At 37.1% G+C, this 15,067-nt stretch overlaps 1 protein-coding gene across 1 annotated transcript in view; it reads right to left on the reverse strand.

Annotated features, from left to right (window-relative positions):
* Window positions 1–14,766, reverse strand: part of LOC107690906 (semaphorin-4G) — a 27,607-nt gene extending 12,841 nt beyond the window's left edge. Inside the window, exons 1-4 of the mRNA XM_016489320.1 lie at window positions 14,640–14,766; window positions 11,059–11,360; window positions 1,906–2,057; window positions 1,746–1,808 (exon numbers count right to left, since the gene is read on the reverse strand). Coding sequence (XP_016344806.1) covers window positions 1,746–1,808; window positions 1,906–2,057; window positions 11,059–11,188 — 345 coding nt within the window. The 5' untranslated portion in view covers window positions 11,189–11,360; window positions 14,640–14,766. The remainder of the gene's footprint in view (window positions 1–1,745; window positions 1,809–1,905; window positions 2,058–11,058; window positions 11,361–14,639) is intronic.
* Between the last annotated feature and the right edge of the window lie 301 nt (window positions 14,767–15,067).

Consider the following 15,067-nt stretch of genomic DNA (forward strand, 5'->3'; position numbering starts at 1 on the left):
AACATTATGCAGTACCATACGCAGACTTTAGGGGGTGCTGTGGAGAAAACCAATAGCCAATACTCGAAAATGTTTATTATTGTTTGAGAGTGTGAATCTGGGTTCTTATAGTTAAATAAAACCATTTAAAAACATTTTTTTTACTCATGAACTGCCTTTTTTTTATTATTTTGCACATTACTCGAGGTCCACTTAAAATGTTATCAAGATTTTGACATCAAAAATCATCATTTTCTGTCCTGTTTTGACCCCCTCATCGGAATACTACATTTGAATAGGCGTGGCGAATTGTAGATTCGGAAGTAAACGCCCACTGTTATGATTGGCTAACAGTTGTGTATGTTTGACAGCCTACGTCCTTCACAGATGGACGCTGCTGTGATTTAGGTTAAAACGCATAAATACTCAAACGATCTGTACAAACAGACCAAGCAATAGTAACCAGTGCGACATTACTGTCAGATCCAATATAGCCAGCATATCCTGAATGTTATCTACAGTATGTATCACAAAAAAGTACACCTTTTCATGCTTTAGATGTGGTTTTCCATTTATATATCCATTTGAAAGAAACATTTATCCAAAGCAGCTTAAAGAGAATTCAGGCAAATACATTTTACCAGTACTTGTTCCCTGGGAGTCATTGGCATGTAGGGTTGGGTATCATTTGGGTTTTTTTCGATACCGGTGCCAAATTGATACTTTTAAAACGGTTCCGGTGCCTAAACGGTGCCTGAACCGATACTTATTAAAAAAATTCATAAATAAAAATTCCCAAAAAAATGATGAATTGGCCATTTGCACTATAAACACATGATGTCTGTTTTATTCATACTGGATGTCAGAGGGCGCCCTCGCACAGAAAATCCACATATTCAGTCACAGAAGTAGCGAAACTCAGGAAATCCCTTATATGGACATAGGCATTGCTATTATAGCTGTAAGTTAACTCAGTAAACAGAGCATATAAACGTTTTGATTGATAAATCAAAGACAACAAACACTCGACTGCGACAATATAGTTTATCTGTTTTATTCAAGCCATCTGGTATTTTCATAATAATTAAGTATATTTATAATCCATTGCTAATCGATATATATTTTTAAAGTAGCCTATGGAACATATTTTCTGCCTCATTCTGTGACAAGAAGCAGATCACAAAAGGAAGCATTTGACTGGTGTTGTGGAGTAAAAAGGTTATAATGTTCTCTTTTGTTGGACAACAGGTTTAGAAATGTGAATACAAGGGAAGTTTAGCTTTAGGCATTTTAATTTAAGCATGTTTAGCTTAGTTAACGGAAGGCTACCTGCTGCCATCAGAGCAAGTGTAATTACTGCATTCACGCGCTCTTCGAATGCTCTCATTTCCCAAGTTGTGCTTAAGTCGGAATGTGAAAACAACATGGACACTCATGTTACTACAAAGATGTGTTGGATTTGTATTATTAGAGATTTCCGACTTGAGTTCACGTGCATTTTCTCAGTCGGGAAATTATTTTTCACGTGTGGTGCCGGTGATGATGCTTCTTACGTCTGTTTCGGAGAACCAGAGGACAAATATTTCAATCGATAGCTCAGGCATGGCACCGAAATCTGCGTTCTGATTCGGTTCTAGTACATACCGGTTACATAGGTACCGGTGCCATATTGGTACCGGGTTTCGGTACCCAACCCTATTGGCATGACATTGAGTTGAGCTATGGGATTTAGGGGAGGATATCCTACACATCAAGAATGGCAATACCTGATTGTTCTTTCCTTTGCTCAGGCACTGCCTCTTCTGTTCTGCAGACGCTGCCCATTCAAGCTGTTATACAGACATGAACAACAACTATGATCAGCCCAGCTGCATTAGGAAGAGGAATGAAACATATTGAAAATATCGTGACAAAGGCGGAACTCACAGAAAGAGAGATACTGGTGTCAGAGATGTTAGAGGTGTCCAGCTTGTAAATGGCCTCTCTGGCCCCAACATACAACAACCCTGGTCCGTCCTCCAGTAACAGAGAACTGTAGCTCACTGCAGCTCCACGGAAATGATTACAACCCAGCAGCCCTGCGAACGGAGAAAGAGACCCAGTTAGAAAAACAGGGACAAACATGACCAAATCGTGTCAACAACATAGAGACCCACTCATAGCTCTACACTCTGTCTATTATTGGAAATATTTGAACTGGGATGAACAGATGGAGAGCTAAATCATTATCAGCAATCTATGAATAAACTGAATGGCTACAAAGAAAAGATGACCATGAAAACAGAATAATAAAGCTTCATTCAGCAGCATGAGAAGGTATGGCATGAATTGCATTAATGTGACATAGCTTTGCCACAAACTAAGATCAAACTGTAAAAAAGAAATGCTGGCACAATAAAAAGAGTCAGAGAAAGCAAAAAGGTGCTGTAAAAAGTAGTGGATTTAACACTTCCTGTTTTCATGCACAATCATAAAGTATCTTTCTGAGACATTAACGCATTTGGGTGGTCTGCTTCCTCAAATTAAGGGCATAAAGTAAACCCAGGCAAATTCTAAAGGGTAAAGGACTTGTATTGCCCATCTACAACACTGCATGCTGAGATTTCCTGCCCCATACTGAGAGACGGGTGGGCTATGCTGATGAGACTTGGCAGTATTAGGCCACATAACAACCATGGTACCCCTCAAATGCCCTTCTCTTACCTCTCAAAACACCCATCCCCCCCAAACACAGTGCTAAAGTCTGCATCAGCAACAATATACAGTAAATCCAGCATGTAAGAATATGCAGCTAGAATTTAAAAGAGATTTGTGCCCCATCATATTTTCCATTATATTTTTGAGCAAAGTACAAAAATGTCGTTGTTTAAAGACTGAACACCGGAATAGCATACTAAAATACTCTGAGAGACACCGCTATTAAATCATCAACACAAAACAAATAGTGTGACCAGTGTATTCTGATTACAGAATGAATAACACTGCTTTTTTGGTGAATCAAAAGCATACAGAGAGTCCCTTTCAAGGAAAGTCTGATTTTTGCAGCACCTCTGTAAGGCTTTTATTTGAATGGGGAAATCCTGAAATCTCAAAAACTGCTTGCCACACTTACATTTAAAGAATATTTCAAATTAGTAACAAAATCTTACATAAATTGTCCCATAAATGTTGTTTCTTATGCTCAAATAGCATTAAAGGGGTCATATGATGCTGCTAAAAAGAACATTATTTTGTGTATTTGGTGTAATGAAATGCGTTTATGCGGTTTAAAGTTAAAAAAACACATTATTTTCCACATACTGTACAAGAGAAAGGAAAGTTTGAAATCGCATCATGTGACCCCTTTAAAAAAGGTTATATTTTAGGTTGGTCCAGCGAATGCACTTGTGCAGCCCTAAGCGTGTCTCAGGACACTGACTGTTTCTATGACAACCAGAGCCTCTAACAGCAACTGCAATGACAATTAACAGCTGATTGGCTCTTTTTTTTTACCAGTACTTTTACGCTTTTCCCACCATATTGCCAGTTGCACTTTTTCCCATTCATAATAACATGAGTGCACTTTTGGTATATCTAAAGTTTATGATACAGAGCAACCAGTGTTTTCCTATTCCCAAATGAATGCCTCTTATGAGCCGGTTCTTTTTAGTGAACCAAAAGCATACAGCACAACCAGTGTAGTCTAATTGCAAAACGAATGACTCATATGAGCCAGTTCTTTTTAGTGAACCAAAAGCATATAGAGAAACCAGTGTAGTAGTCTGATTTTCTCTCTTGAGTTGTTTTTGTTGAATCAAAAACATACAGTGCAACCAGTGTAGTTTCATTTCTCACTGAGTCTGTTCTTTTTGGTGAATCAAAAACATACAGTGCAACCAGTGTTGTCCAATTTCTGACCGAGTCTGTTCTTTTTAGTGAATCCATAACATACAGTGCAACCAGTGTAGTCCAATTATTGACCGAATCAGTTCTTTTTAGTGAATCAAAAACGTAGTGTGTGTAGTCCAATTTCTGAACGACATACAGCACAACCACTGTAGTCCGATTCCAAAACATATTACTTTTGTTAGATGGTTCTTTTTTTGGTGAATCAAAAGCAAGTGTAGTCTGCTTACCAAACAAATTATTCAGATGAGCAGTTTAAATTTTTTATTTTTTTCAAACACATACAGCTTACAACTAACTGAGACTTAAATTAGTATAGTTATAGACTGGTTATTTATACTACATTGCATAAAGATAGACATTATGAGCTCTGACAGAAATATTTTACAAATATTAACACTAGTAGCTTTTAAAAGAGCAAAACAAGCAGTACTAGTCTAGTGTTTGAGCTAGCGTGAAAATTAATGACAGTATAAACCAAAATGTCAAGGCCATGAGGCTCTAAACTGTCAATCAAAGAAAGGTCGGAACAGACCTACGGGTTGCTGTGCATGTGGGACAGCCAGTGGCTAAAATTACTCATAACAGGAAAGAAAATATTAAGTTATGCAAACACGATTCAGGACCTCAGGCAAAGTGACGACATTCTGTGTGTGTTGTTAATCCTTGTGTCTCATTGTGTAGATAGAGAAAGATAGTGACTGTAACACACACAGTGATGAGTGCAGAGCTGACGATAAACTGAGAGATCACACAAAAGCCTTTGAGCTCAAAGCACATTGTGTGTCCTTGGACCATGTACACACACAGGCACTCACTCACACACACACACACACACACACACACACACACACACACATCCACAGCAATAACACTACTACTTTTATAATCACTTATCAGAATTTAAGGGAAGAGAAAATGCATATAGAGCAGAAATTTCGATGTACATTGCTGGCAATAATTAGAAAGCCCTATGTTATGAACATCTGACATGTTTGTCTCTGGAATACTTGATTTTAATTAGTCAATCATGGCAATATGGTCAAATATTTTTGTATAATGACTGTCCATGGCAACATACAGCGACTGCTACTTTACTGTCTCTAATCTGATTTTGTGTTTTCTCTTTTTTCATATCAATGCAAATTAAAATATCTCATTATCACCATCTTGAGACTTAAAATAATTAGTTACCAATTACTAAAAATGGCCTCATATTCATTTTATAATATATGGTCAGCATTAAATGGTAAAAAAGGTTACAGCAACAATTGAAAGAATACTGGGGATGCTATCTTCGACAAATAAACCCAAAGCTATGGAACATATTATCAACAGATAGTAAAGATGGCAACTAGGCATTCAGCTTGTTTTCATATTAAGAACTTGATGCTTATTGTACTGCTTTTTTATTTTTGAGATGGATTTCTTTGATTAGAGGTGCTATACAAATAAGATAATCAAAAAAATTGTCCAGTATAAAAAATTGTCCCATATGTCCTGTATAAATGACAACATGGGAATGAAGATACAAGATATTTGCAACATATATGGATGCCATGATGATTATGCTTGCAACTGCTCCCTGTTGCATCCTTTCACAGAAAATGTTTTATAATGATGTCATTATTTTGTGTTAAATAAATTTTTTATGATTTATTTAACTGTAAATGCATGTGTAAATCTTCAATAAAGAATACATTTATGTTATTTATTTTAAGCTTGCATTTATTTCTGTTTAAAATTAGGGGACCAGGAAGAGGGTTCACACGCTTTACTCTTATAAATAAAGGCTCTTTACTGGCATATATGGGTCTATGAAGCACCTTTAAAATCCATGGAAGCTTTCCATTGCACAAGAGGTTCTTTAGAAAAAGTAGAAAAAAGGTACTTTAGATTATTAAAAAATTCCTCTTTTTAGAACTGCTCACAGAATTTTTTTTCTTCTATGGAATTGCTGTAAAAACTCTCCTTTGGAACCTATATTTTTTAAGAGTGTAGGCTTAAAGGGGTCATATGATGCGATTTCAATTTTTCCTTTCTCTTTGGAGTGTTACAAGCTCTTGGTGCATAAAATGTCCTTCCGGACGCTCCTTCGTCGAAATCGCCGGCCGCGCCGTTCTCAAGCCCACCCGCCTCTGCTCACTCAAACCCTCCGGCCCTTCCTCACGCTAGCCCCCGGCCTCTGCTCACTGTAGGCTGCCACCGCTCACTGTAGGCCGCCGTGTGTGATGCTGTGTTTCGTTGTGAAAGCGAAACTACTTTGTTTGGCCTTCCAAAAAAGGACGATATCTGCTTCGTCATGCCTGGAGCTGATCCGTGCTGGTTATGTGGAAAATAATGTGTTTTTTGAACCTTAAACCGCATAAACACATTTCATTACACCAAATACACAAAATACTGTTCTTTTTAGCAGCATCATATGACCCCTTTAAACAAACAAATTTACTCTAGGATAACATGCACACTATGTATAAATGAAATCAATTTTCATCTATCTAATTATTTGCAGCACTCCATCATCACAATTTCTAATAACCACTTTCTTTTGGAACTGCTGTTATTCATAACATAATGGCAAATAAGGGTCTTATGAAAAATAGCCTCTGGCCTGCTAGTGCACTAACTGCCCTACCACACCAGCCTATAAAAACAGACTGACTCTGTGTATCACTGAGGGAACAAATCCATGAGCAGAGTCAACACAGCGCCCAAGGCCTCCTGTTGTGCTCTAGCAGTGTGTGTGGTTTCTTTCTAGTCTGTTACCTAGAATGAACACTGGAACCAAGTTTCAACCACACAACCATCGTGCCAAGCCGGTAATAGGCAAATTGTGCATGCAATGTCTGTATGATCTTGCATTCTTCTTATATTCGAGTATAATTGACTATGAATATATGACATATGAAAAAATGACAGTGTGGGTGGCTGTGTTATGGCCCAAGGACACACTACAAGGGTTAAGTATTGTAGCTCTCACCTCATGCTACAAACCCATGCATCTTTGTAGCATCTGTGTGTGTGTGTGACTTGACTGTTGACTCACTCCAACCCTGGTCCAAACAAACTTGGGCGGGCAGCCGCGGTGCTCATGTGTCCAATCGGAATTGTGTTTGCTAGGGGGCTAGCGCTGACTAAATAAATACTGACACTGGGTGAGAACAGTCAGCTTCAGACGTGATCAACATTACACAACCACAGTCAAGATTCGCCAGGATTACAAAATATATTTAATCTTATTAGTTGCACATCTCACAGTACCACTACATACTGCTTTAATAATATATCTAACACACGCTAACAATAATAGAGATCTGTATTGTACTGTGTACCAAAATAAAGCAATATGAGCCCAGATTTTCTTCAGAAACTTGAGTTTTATATTTGAAAACATTAAGGTCCACTATACTTGATTAATGACTTGACATTTAATAGATGTTTTCATTTCAATTCATTTAAAGTGAGCGAACTACAGATCTGTTTCAGTAACCTTTTGATAAACACTTTGTCAAAAAAGCAATAACGGTCATTGATTGGTTCCAATCCTTGGCAGTGAATCGATCATCAACATTGTGGCAAAGTCCAAACCAAGTGTAAACCAAGTTCCCAGTGATTAGTAATTTGTCTGTCCACACTGAAAGTGCTGTCAATCACAGGTGATCTGGAATTCTAGACAAATGAGATTTCAGAGTGGGCGTGGCTACCAGAGGAGACGCCTCAAAAATAAAAATGAGAATAACAACAGAATGCAGGGGTTTTGAGATGAGTTTTAAAAAGTTGGCCATTTTTTAACTTGACAGTCGCTGCATCCAAATATGCTTACTTCCATACTATACAGTAGGCGAAAAACAGTACGTATGTCTGAATACAAAGTATTCGGAAAAACATTAAGCGAAAAGTACCTAGATGACCTACTACTTCCACTAACATTCTGTAGTGCGCATTCAGTGGAAACTTTACCATCCCATGAAGCCACGGGAGAGGAGTTATGAATGGCTGTGAAGCGACGCAACTGACACTGGTAGGTCAGGTGCCAGTAATAACATGGCGGATGTAGTACGTCAGAATTTAATTCATACGAACCATATTCTTACTATATAGAACATACTTAAATGCTAAAAAGTAAGTTTCAATACAAATATTGTACTAATTAGACAGTATGCAGTTTCAGGCATAGCTACTGTCTTAAAAGTGAAAGGGAAATCAAAACTGGTTTGAAAAATGACCAGGAAGCATATGTGTGGGGAAAAAACAAAAACAAGTAATTCTCTCCCAGAACAATAAATGTCACACTGAACCCTTTTTGCATAATGTAAAATATAATCTGTAGCATAATGCCAATGTAAGCAACCCCAAATGTGTGTTTATTATTGATGTTATTTCTGTACTAAAAGAAGGAAGTAGATGGCACCGCTCAAATCCTGTCACCAAGACAACAGCAACCCCCACGAGGATAAAACCCCCTCCATCAGAGGGCTGGATTCTGTGGTTTTGGTTTATCAAGCCTACCTTTTTATGAATCCCAGAGGAAAGCTTTTACTCTCAAAGCACGTTTAAAACAAACAGTGAATGTTAGACGTGAATTTTAAGTGCCTTTTCTGTAAACCTCAGTGTTTTCAAGAAATGTTACCTTTCTGCCCGAACAGTAAATATAGATCTAGCTTTTTTCCACAGCAGTTGCCTCGACTGAAATATCTCCTGACCTTACACGATAACTCACATACTGTGATTTTGTCTATAAAACGTTCAACAGAAACTACCCACACCTTTTGACCAATGAATTTCCAAGACTGCTTTAGTTGTTTGCAATAGCTGGATAAGGATTTAATTTATAGAGATTTTTCTCACAAAGAATTAAAATACACACATGTTTTTGAAAGAAATTAATGCTTTTATTCTGCAATGGTGCATTAAATTGATCAAAAGCGACAGGAAGGACTCTTATTTTACTAAATATTTCTATTAATAAAAAATGGTAATAAAAATAATATATAATAATATAGATTTTTTTTTAATAATATTATATTAAATATAGTTCCATTGCTGTTAAAATAGAAAACAGCTAATTTAAATGAAAAAGTATTCTTTATGTATGTGTATGTGTGTGTGTGTATGTATATGTATGTATACATATATATACATGTATATGTGTGTGTGTGTGTGTGTGTGTGTGTACTGTATATATATATATATATATATATTATTGCAATTTAAAATAACTTTTCTATTTTAACAAACAAATAAATTAATTAATTAAAATTACTGTACAGTATAACATCTCAAGGTCTTAAACATTCAATAGACAGACATGCAGTATATACAAAAATCTCTAAAGACCCTAGATGCACTTTTCTCCTTGTCCTGCTACCCCAGACGAATTACACATGTATACATATTTCATTTCAGCATTACTTCAGGTCTGCTAAGCACTACGAAAACAGACAGCCATGAACCCAACGACCTGCACATAAAGAGAAAACACTCCATGTACTCAAACCCACTACAGCAAACCATTAAAGCAAGTCAGCACCTTTTGTTACACCCACAAAATGATCTCTTCTTGAATTCAACATTATAACTCTCTCCCTGAATAGACATATTGTAAGACAAAAGCTTGATTTAGCAGAGATTCAACACCCTTACATCATGCATGTCTGTACACTCTCCCTGCTCTCTCTGTATGCTCTAGCTCTGCCTCTCATCCCAAGAGAGCCTAAATATAGGTCAAGGACTTGAGTCAACCAGGGCAAGGAGAAAAATACAATAATGAAGACAAAATTACATGAACAAGATCTGCAGTGTCTGAGCACAAATGGACTGTATGAGCCATTATGCAGCAGCAAACTTTAGCAACACTTCAGTTTATGCACCTGAGTGGGTAAAGATGTCATAACATTCTCAATCATTTTACAAGTATGTCAGTTATCTTACATGCACTTAAGTAAATAGGTGACATAATTTTTATGATGTTAAAATGCTTTCCTATCTCATATTCTCATCATGCATAGGCTAATTCCACCTAAAAATGTGAACACTGGCTCTATGGTGCTAAACCGTGCTATCAAAACATTGCTCTATTTGTTCGAGCATCCTGACCAACCAGAAATAGCACAACTGGCTTAAACGATAGTGTGAGTCTGTGGTGATAAATACACATTTATCTTCATCAGTGCAGTCAGAGGGCAAATCTACTCCAAGAGAACATTCAGCTATAGAAAAAGCTTGGGCTTTATTCCAAATTGCAGGCATTATTCATCAATAACAGCTATTAACGTTCAACTACAGTTATTGGGAACCCCTTTGGTGTACAAAGCATAAAGACAACAAGCTTTGACAGATTTAGGAGCATCAGTGAGGCCTGGAGCTAATAAAGCCAGGCTCACAATTGGTTTAATTACTTTGTTCGGGCCTCTTAAGGTTTTCACACAAACCATTTTACTAGTTACTGACTTCTTTGAAACACCACACACACCTTTGGTATGTAGTAGCCACTATATCTCCAGGATACAGTTTAAAACTGTGATTTGTTTTGATGAATAAAAGTTCAAAAGAAGAGCATTTATATGAAATAGAATGCTTTTGTAACATTGTAAATGTCTACTGTCACTTTTCATCAATGTAAGCCATCCTTGCTGAATAAAAGTGTTAATTTCTTTCCAAAAAAAAGAAACATACCGGTACACGATCAAATTCGTCACACACTGAGAGCCCACGTGTTAGTCCAGGCTAACCTCACAGAAGTGAGTGTGACCTAACCTCACTTGATATTCTCACGGCATCTGCTGTGTGAATCTCATGAACTGGGCCAGGACAAGTGAGAAGGGCTGTTTAATAATATCCAGAGAACTGCCATAGCCTCCAGCACTACAGGCAAAATAGTGCCAAACACATTCAGCTCGGCCCATGAATGAAGCGAATACACCTGATACTTTTATTGACTATGAAAACTAAGTAAATGACAAAGTAAATGCTCTCATGATGTGAAATTCAAGGTATAAAATTTAAACAAATCTTATTTTATTAGAAAATAATAAGCTGTTAGACCATACCAGTTGCATACTATGTAACACTACAATCAGATATTAAGTAATTATATGATATGAGGAAATAGAAACATTTAGAACTAAAAAAAAAAGCATTTTCAATTCAGTTCTGAATGGCACACAACACCGAAATACATGTAAAGAGCCTTACCTTTGACATGTACAGTTGTCCTGGGGGTGACATCCACATCAAGAACCGGTCCAAATGGAAAACCCCAAATGACAGGTATTAGGTATCCAAGCACCATCAGCATGAAGTTGGGCTGTTTGGTCTGCCGCATGATCAACAGGATGTACTGAGGTTCTGCTAAGATCCAGGCAGGTTCCTCCAGCAGTATTTTGCTGAAGATAATGTTGTTGTGTAATTGATGCTGATTCACTAGAACAAGCTCCCGCTTCCAGCAGTGCAGTCATGGGCTGCTAACTCATCCTTGCTCTGTCAGAGGTTTCCCGCTGCATTAGCAAGAAAAAAAATGAGTAAGTCTCTTCCTTCCTGAGACACATATCAAGAGCAGATGGCTTGATGAGAAAACACGTTATACACAAATGCATCCACTCAACATTTCATAGTGCAGTGTACATCTACTGTATCAAATGCTATTATCAAACTACACAGAGATATGAAAAAGCCTCAGGCAATCGCATAAAAATGTGCAAAACAATTAAAATTCCTGTAGCTGGTACAGCATGGTGCTTGTTTCTCAGGAAGAACACAACCTGATAAAATACTTACAAAAACATTAGATAAAAGCGTATCAAAAAAGAAACAAACTCCACTTTATTATTAATTATATGGTTAAAATATGGCAATAAATGGTTAATATTAAAGAGCTGACCTTGAAAAAAACAAAACAAAGCTTTTGCTTGGTCACGCTGAGGTCTAGTCAGTCATTTTCAACAGAAAAATTGCTGAAAATGTACTCATCCCCGTGCCATCCAAGATGTAGATGAGATTGTTTTTTCATCTGAACAGATTTAGAGAAATTTTGCATTACATCACTTACTCACCAATGGATCCTCTGCTGTGAATGGGTGCCGTCAGAATGAAAGTCCAAACAGGTGATCACAATCCACAAACTGCAGTTTTGCAATAAATAAACAAATCTATCAAGATGATTTTAACGTTGCTTCTGGTCAAAATATGAGTCCTCTATCCATAACATTGATTTCTTTATCAAAAAAGTAGTCTTGTCTGAATCAGGAGAGAAATATGCACAGATCATGCAGAATTTACAAGCAAAAACTGTTCAAAACAGTTCTAAATAGATGGATTGTGATGTGAGAGGACAACAGGGGATGGACTTTTTCACTGCTACTGCTATTATGGATTATGGAATTTCTATATACATTTCAGCCAGAAGCGATGGTTCAAAGTTAAAACATACTAATGATGGATTTGTTTACTTCGAACACGCACCTTTTCACTTCACAAGATGCTAATTGATGAACTGGAGTCATGTGGATTGCTTATGAATTACTGTGATATTTTTATAGGCTGTTTGGACTCTCATTCTGACGGCACCCATTCACTGCAGAGGATCCATTGGTGAGCAACTGATGTAATGCTAAATTTCAAAACTGTTCTGATGAAGAAACCAACTCATTTACATCTTGGATGGCCTGAGTGTTCAGCATATTTTAATATTTTGGTAAACTATTCCTTCAAAATATATATTTTTTTCTGGCATGATGCACTATGTGGAGGATTTTTTTTGGGCTCTGGAGAACTGCCTCAAAAGTGATTTTTGTAGCTTTTGATTCACTTTATAGTGAGAAAACCTTATTTCAAAACACTTAGAGTCACAAAATGTTTTTGTATATTATGAGGTATCGCTTAAATGTGTTTGTTGTCTAGAAACACCATTATGTGATGGTGAAATGGATATGGATGCAGTGGATATAGATACAATAGATGCAGCCACTATATACCCCATTGAAGTGAATATAAATGGTTTTGCTTTGCTCCAATTTCTTGTACCTCAGTGGAAAGCTGCTGGGTTAATGCATATCAATTCATCTATTCAGACATATACTGTACCATAAACACATAAGCATTAACACCTCTCCTGTTACAATAAGCACCCTGCTCGGGGTAGTATGGACAAGAGACACGTCAACCTGATCACATCACAGGCTGGATAAGCAAATTTGCCTGCCTGCATATAATACACTATATACTGTAGATAGTACATACAGAAGCATCAAGCACAGAGAGTCGTAAAGGAATCATTTTTGATATAGCCATCTGTCAGTTGAACAATATAAATAATATATTTCCAGTCTGACATTTCCACAGATGGTGAAGAAATACCTCTAATCACCCAAATGTGGGATGTTATGGCATATCTCACTAATTCTCCATCTGCACTTAATCTAGTTTAGCTGCACTGAAAGAGTCATGAGAGATTTTGACTTAATGAGAATTTTCAAGTCTAATTTCCAATACTGATTACTGCTTCCTGAAACGCTACTTATAATTATGCATGTCAAAATAGTTCATGCATCCATTCCATCAGACATTATAACTAATTCCCCTACAAAAGCTGTACAATAGGTTTCTCATGTATGCTGAGATAAGTAAAATAGCATGTTTGATTTGACGTAATGGAAAGAATGAACCATTCAAGAATGCATTAGACCTTCTGAGTGCGTTAGAGACAAGATTACTGTTAGACCAAGTTACTGTTACTTTGAAGCCATTAATAAGCACATTATCTGTCTTACTTGGGTTAATTAAATCAAATAACAATGGCACTGTTTCTGAAGACGCTTTCATGGTTTGTTTGTCAAAGTATTGCCTATAAGAGTTAAGAGAACCCTCAAAAGAACAAGACAACTGTGCATTCACTTCTGATGACATGGACTAATCCCCCTCCCCAAAGTTCCATTAGTTATTCAAGGCTGATTTTCTGTCTGAAATTTCTAAATGCATCTTTTAGTTACAGAAATAAATACTACTCACTCCTTCTACCATTCTCTGGCACAGATATGCAATTTTACTTGTATTATTAGAAAGTATATTCAAAATAATCATTTAATCCAGCGCAGGCAAAAAGGACATAAACAGTATTAATCCAACCTCTGGTCCAACTAAATACAGCACAGATCAAATGCATGCTAACAATTTATTAAGTCTAAATTGTATAAATAATTAATATTAATTTAGCAGGGTTGTATCGAATAAGTTTTATATTTATAAGTAGACTTGCTAATAAAAATGCTACATTGAAGCAAATTTTAATTATATGCATTTTTCACCCCATGGTCAACTTCCAGAAAAAAAGAGAAGCTCAAACTGATATCTCTGATGCCTCCGATAAATCACTCAGAACCGTTCACTTCATACAAATCAGGTCTCATAGCACCAGATTTATTAGTGCAAAGCATACACCTGCAAAACAAATTTACTGGATAGATAGATAGATAGATAGATAGATAGATAGATAGATAGATAGATAGATATTCACTCGACTTTCATGATCATTATAAAAAGAGTTTGTGTCTGCGTGTGGTCTACATCAGATTGCACACCACTGCGGTATTTTTAAAGGACACTTCTGGCACTCATTCCCAGTCACCTTCACCTGCGTGTAGAGATCCCAGCAGGCTCCGCTTGCATTACAACAGATTATGCGCAAAGATAGCCTACCTACTAATGATAACTACACAGATTTAATAAAAAAGCGCATGCAAAATGTCAAGGATATATCACAAACTCTGTAGTTAAATTACCTGACTGTTTCAGAAAAAGTAAGCATCAGTCATCCTGTGTTTCCATTGGATTCCCTGTTGTGCTGCTAATGATGCCTCTGCTCCAGAGATCTGACTGTGTGTACTGCGCTGCATGCTGCACGCTCCTCAGAGCAGTCTCAGGTGAAACCAAACCACGCCTCTCTAGCTAATATTCATGAGAGACCACGCCCCCCACTTTGTGTCGCAATGTCACTTCTCTAATGGATAGGTTTAGTTTATTTTAGATTTATAAACCTTTTTTTTGAGAATGCAACGGATTTGCATTCATCAGGGATGGAGGGGTAAATGTGCGATCGTTGCTACACGGATTCAGCCGCTTCATTTGTATTGGTTGCCATCTAGAGGTTAATATTAATAATGCAGCATGTAGGGCACGCCGGGGCTAGTTGTCACATGGGAGGCAGGAA

This window comes from Sinocyclocheilus anshuiensis, unplaced genomic scaffold, assembly GCF_001515605.1.
Source record: "Sinocyclocheilus anshuiensis isolate Anshui unplaced genomic scaffold, SAMN03320099.WGS_v1.1 scaffold1885, whole genome shotgun sequence".
Lineage (NCBI taxonomy): Eukaryota > Metazoa > Chordata > Actinopteri > Cypriniformes > Cyprinidae > Sinocyclocheilus > Sinocyclocheilus anshuiensis.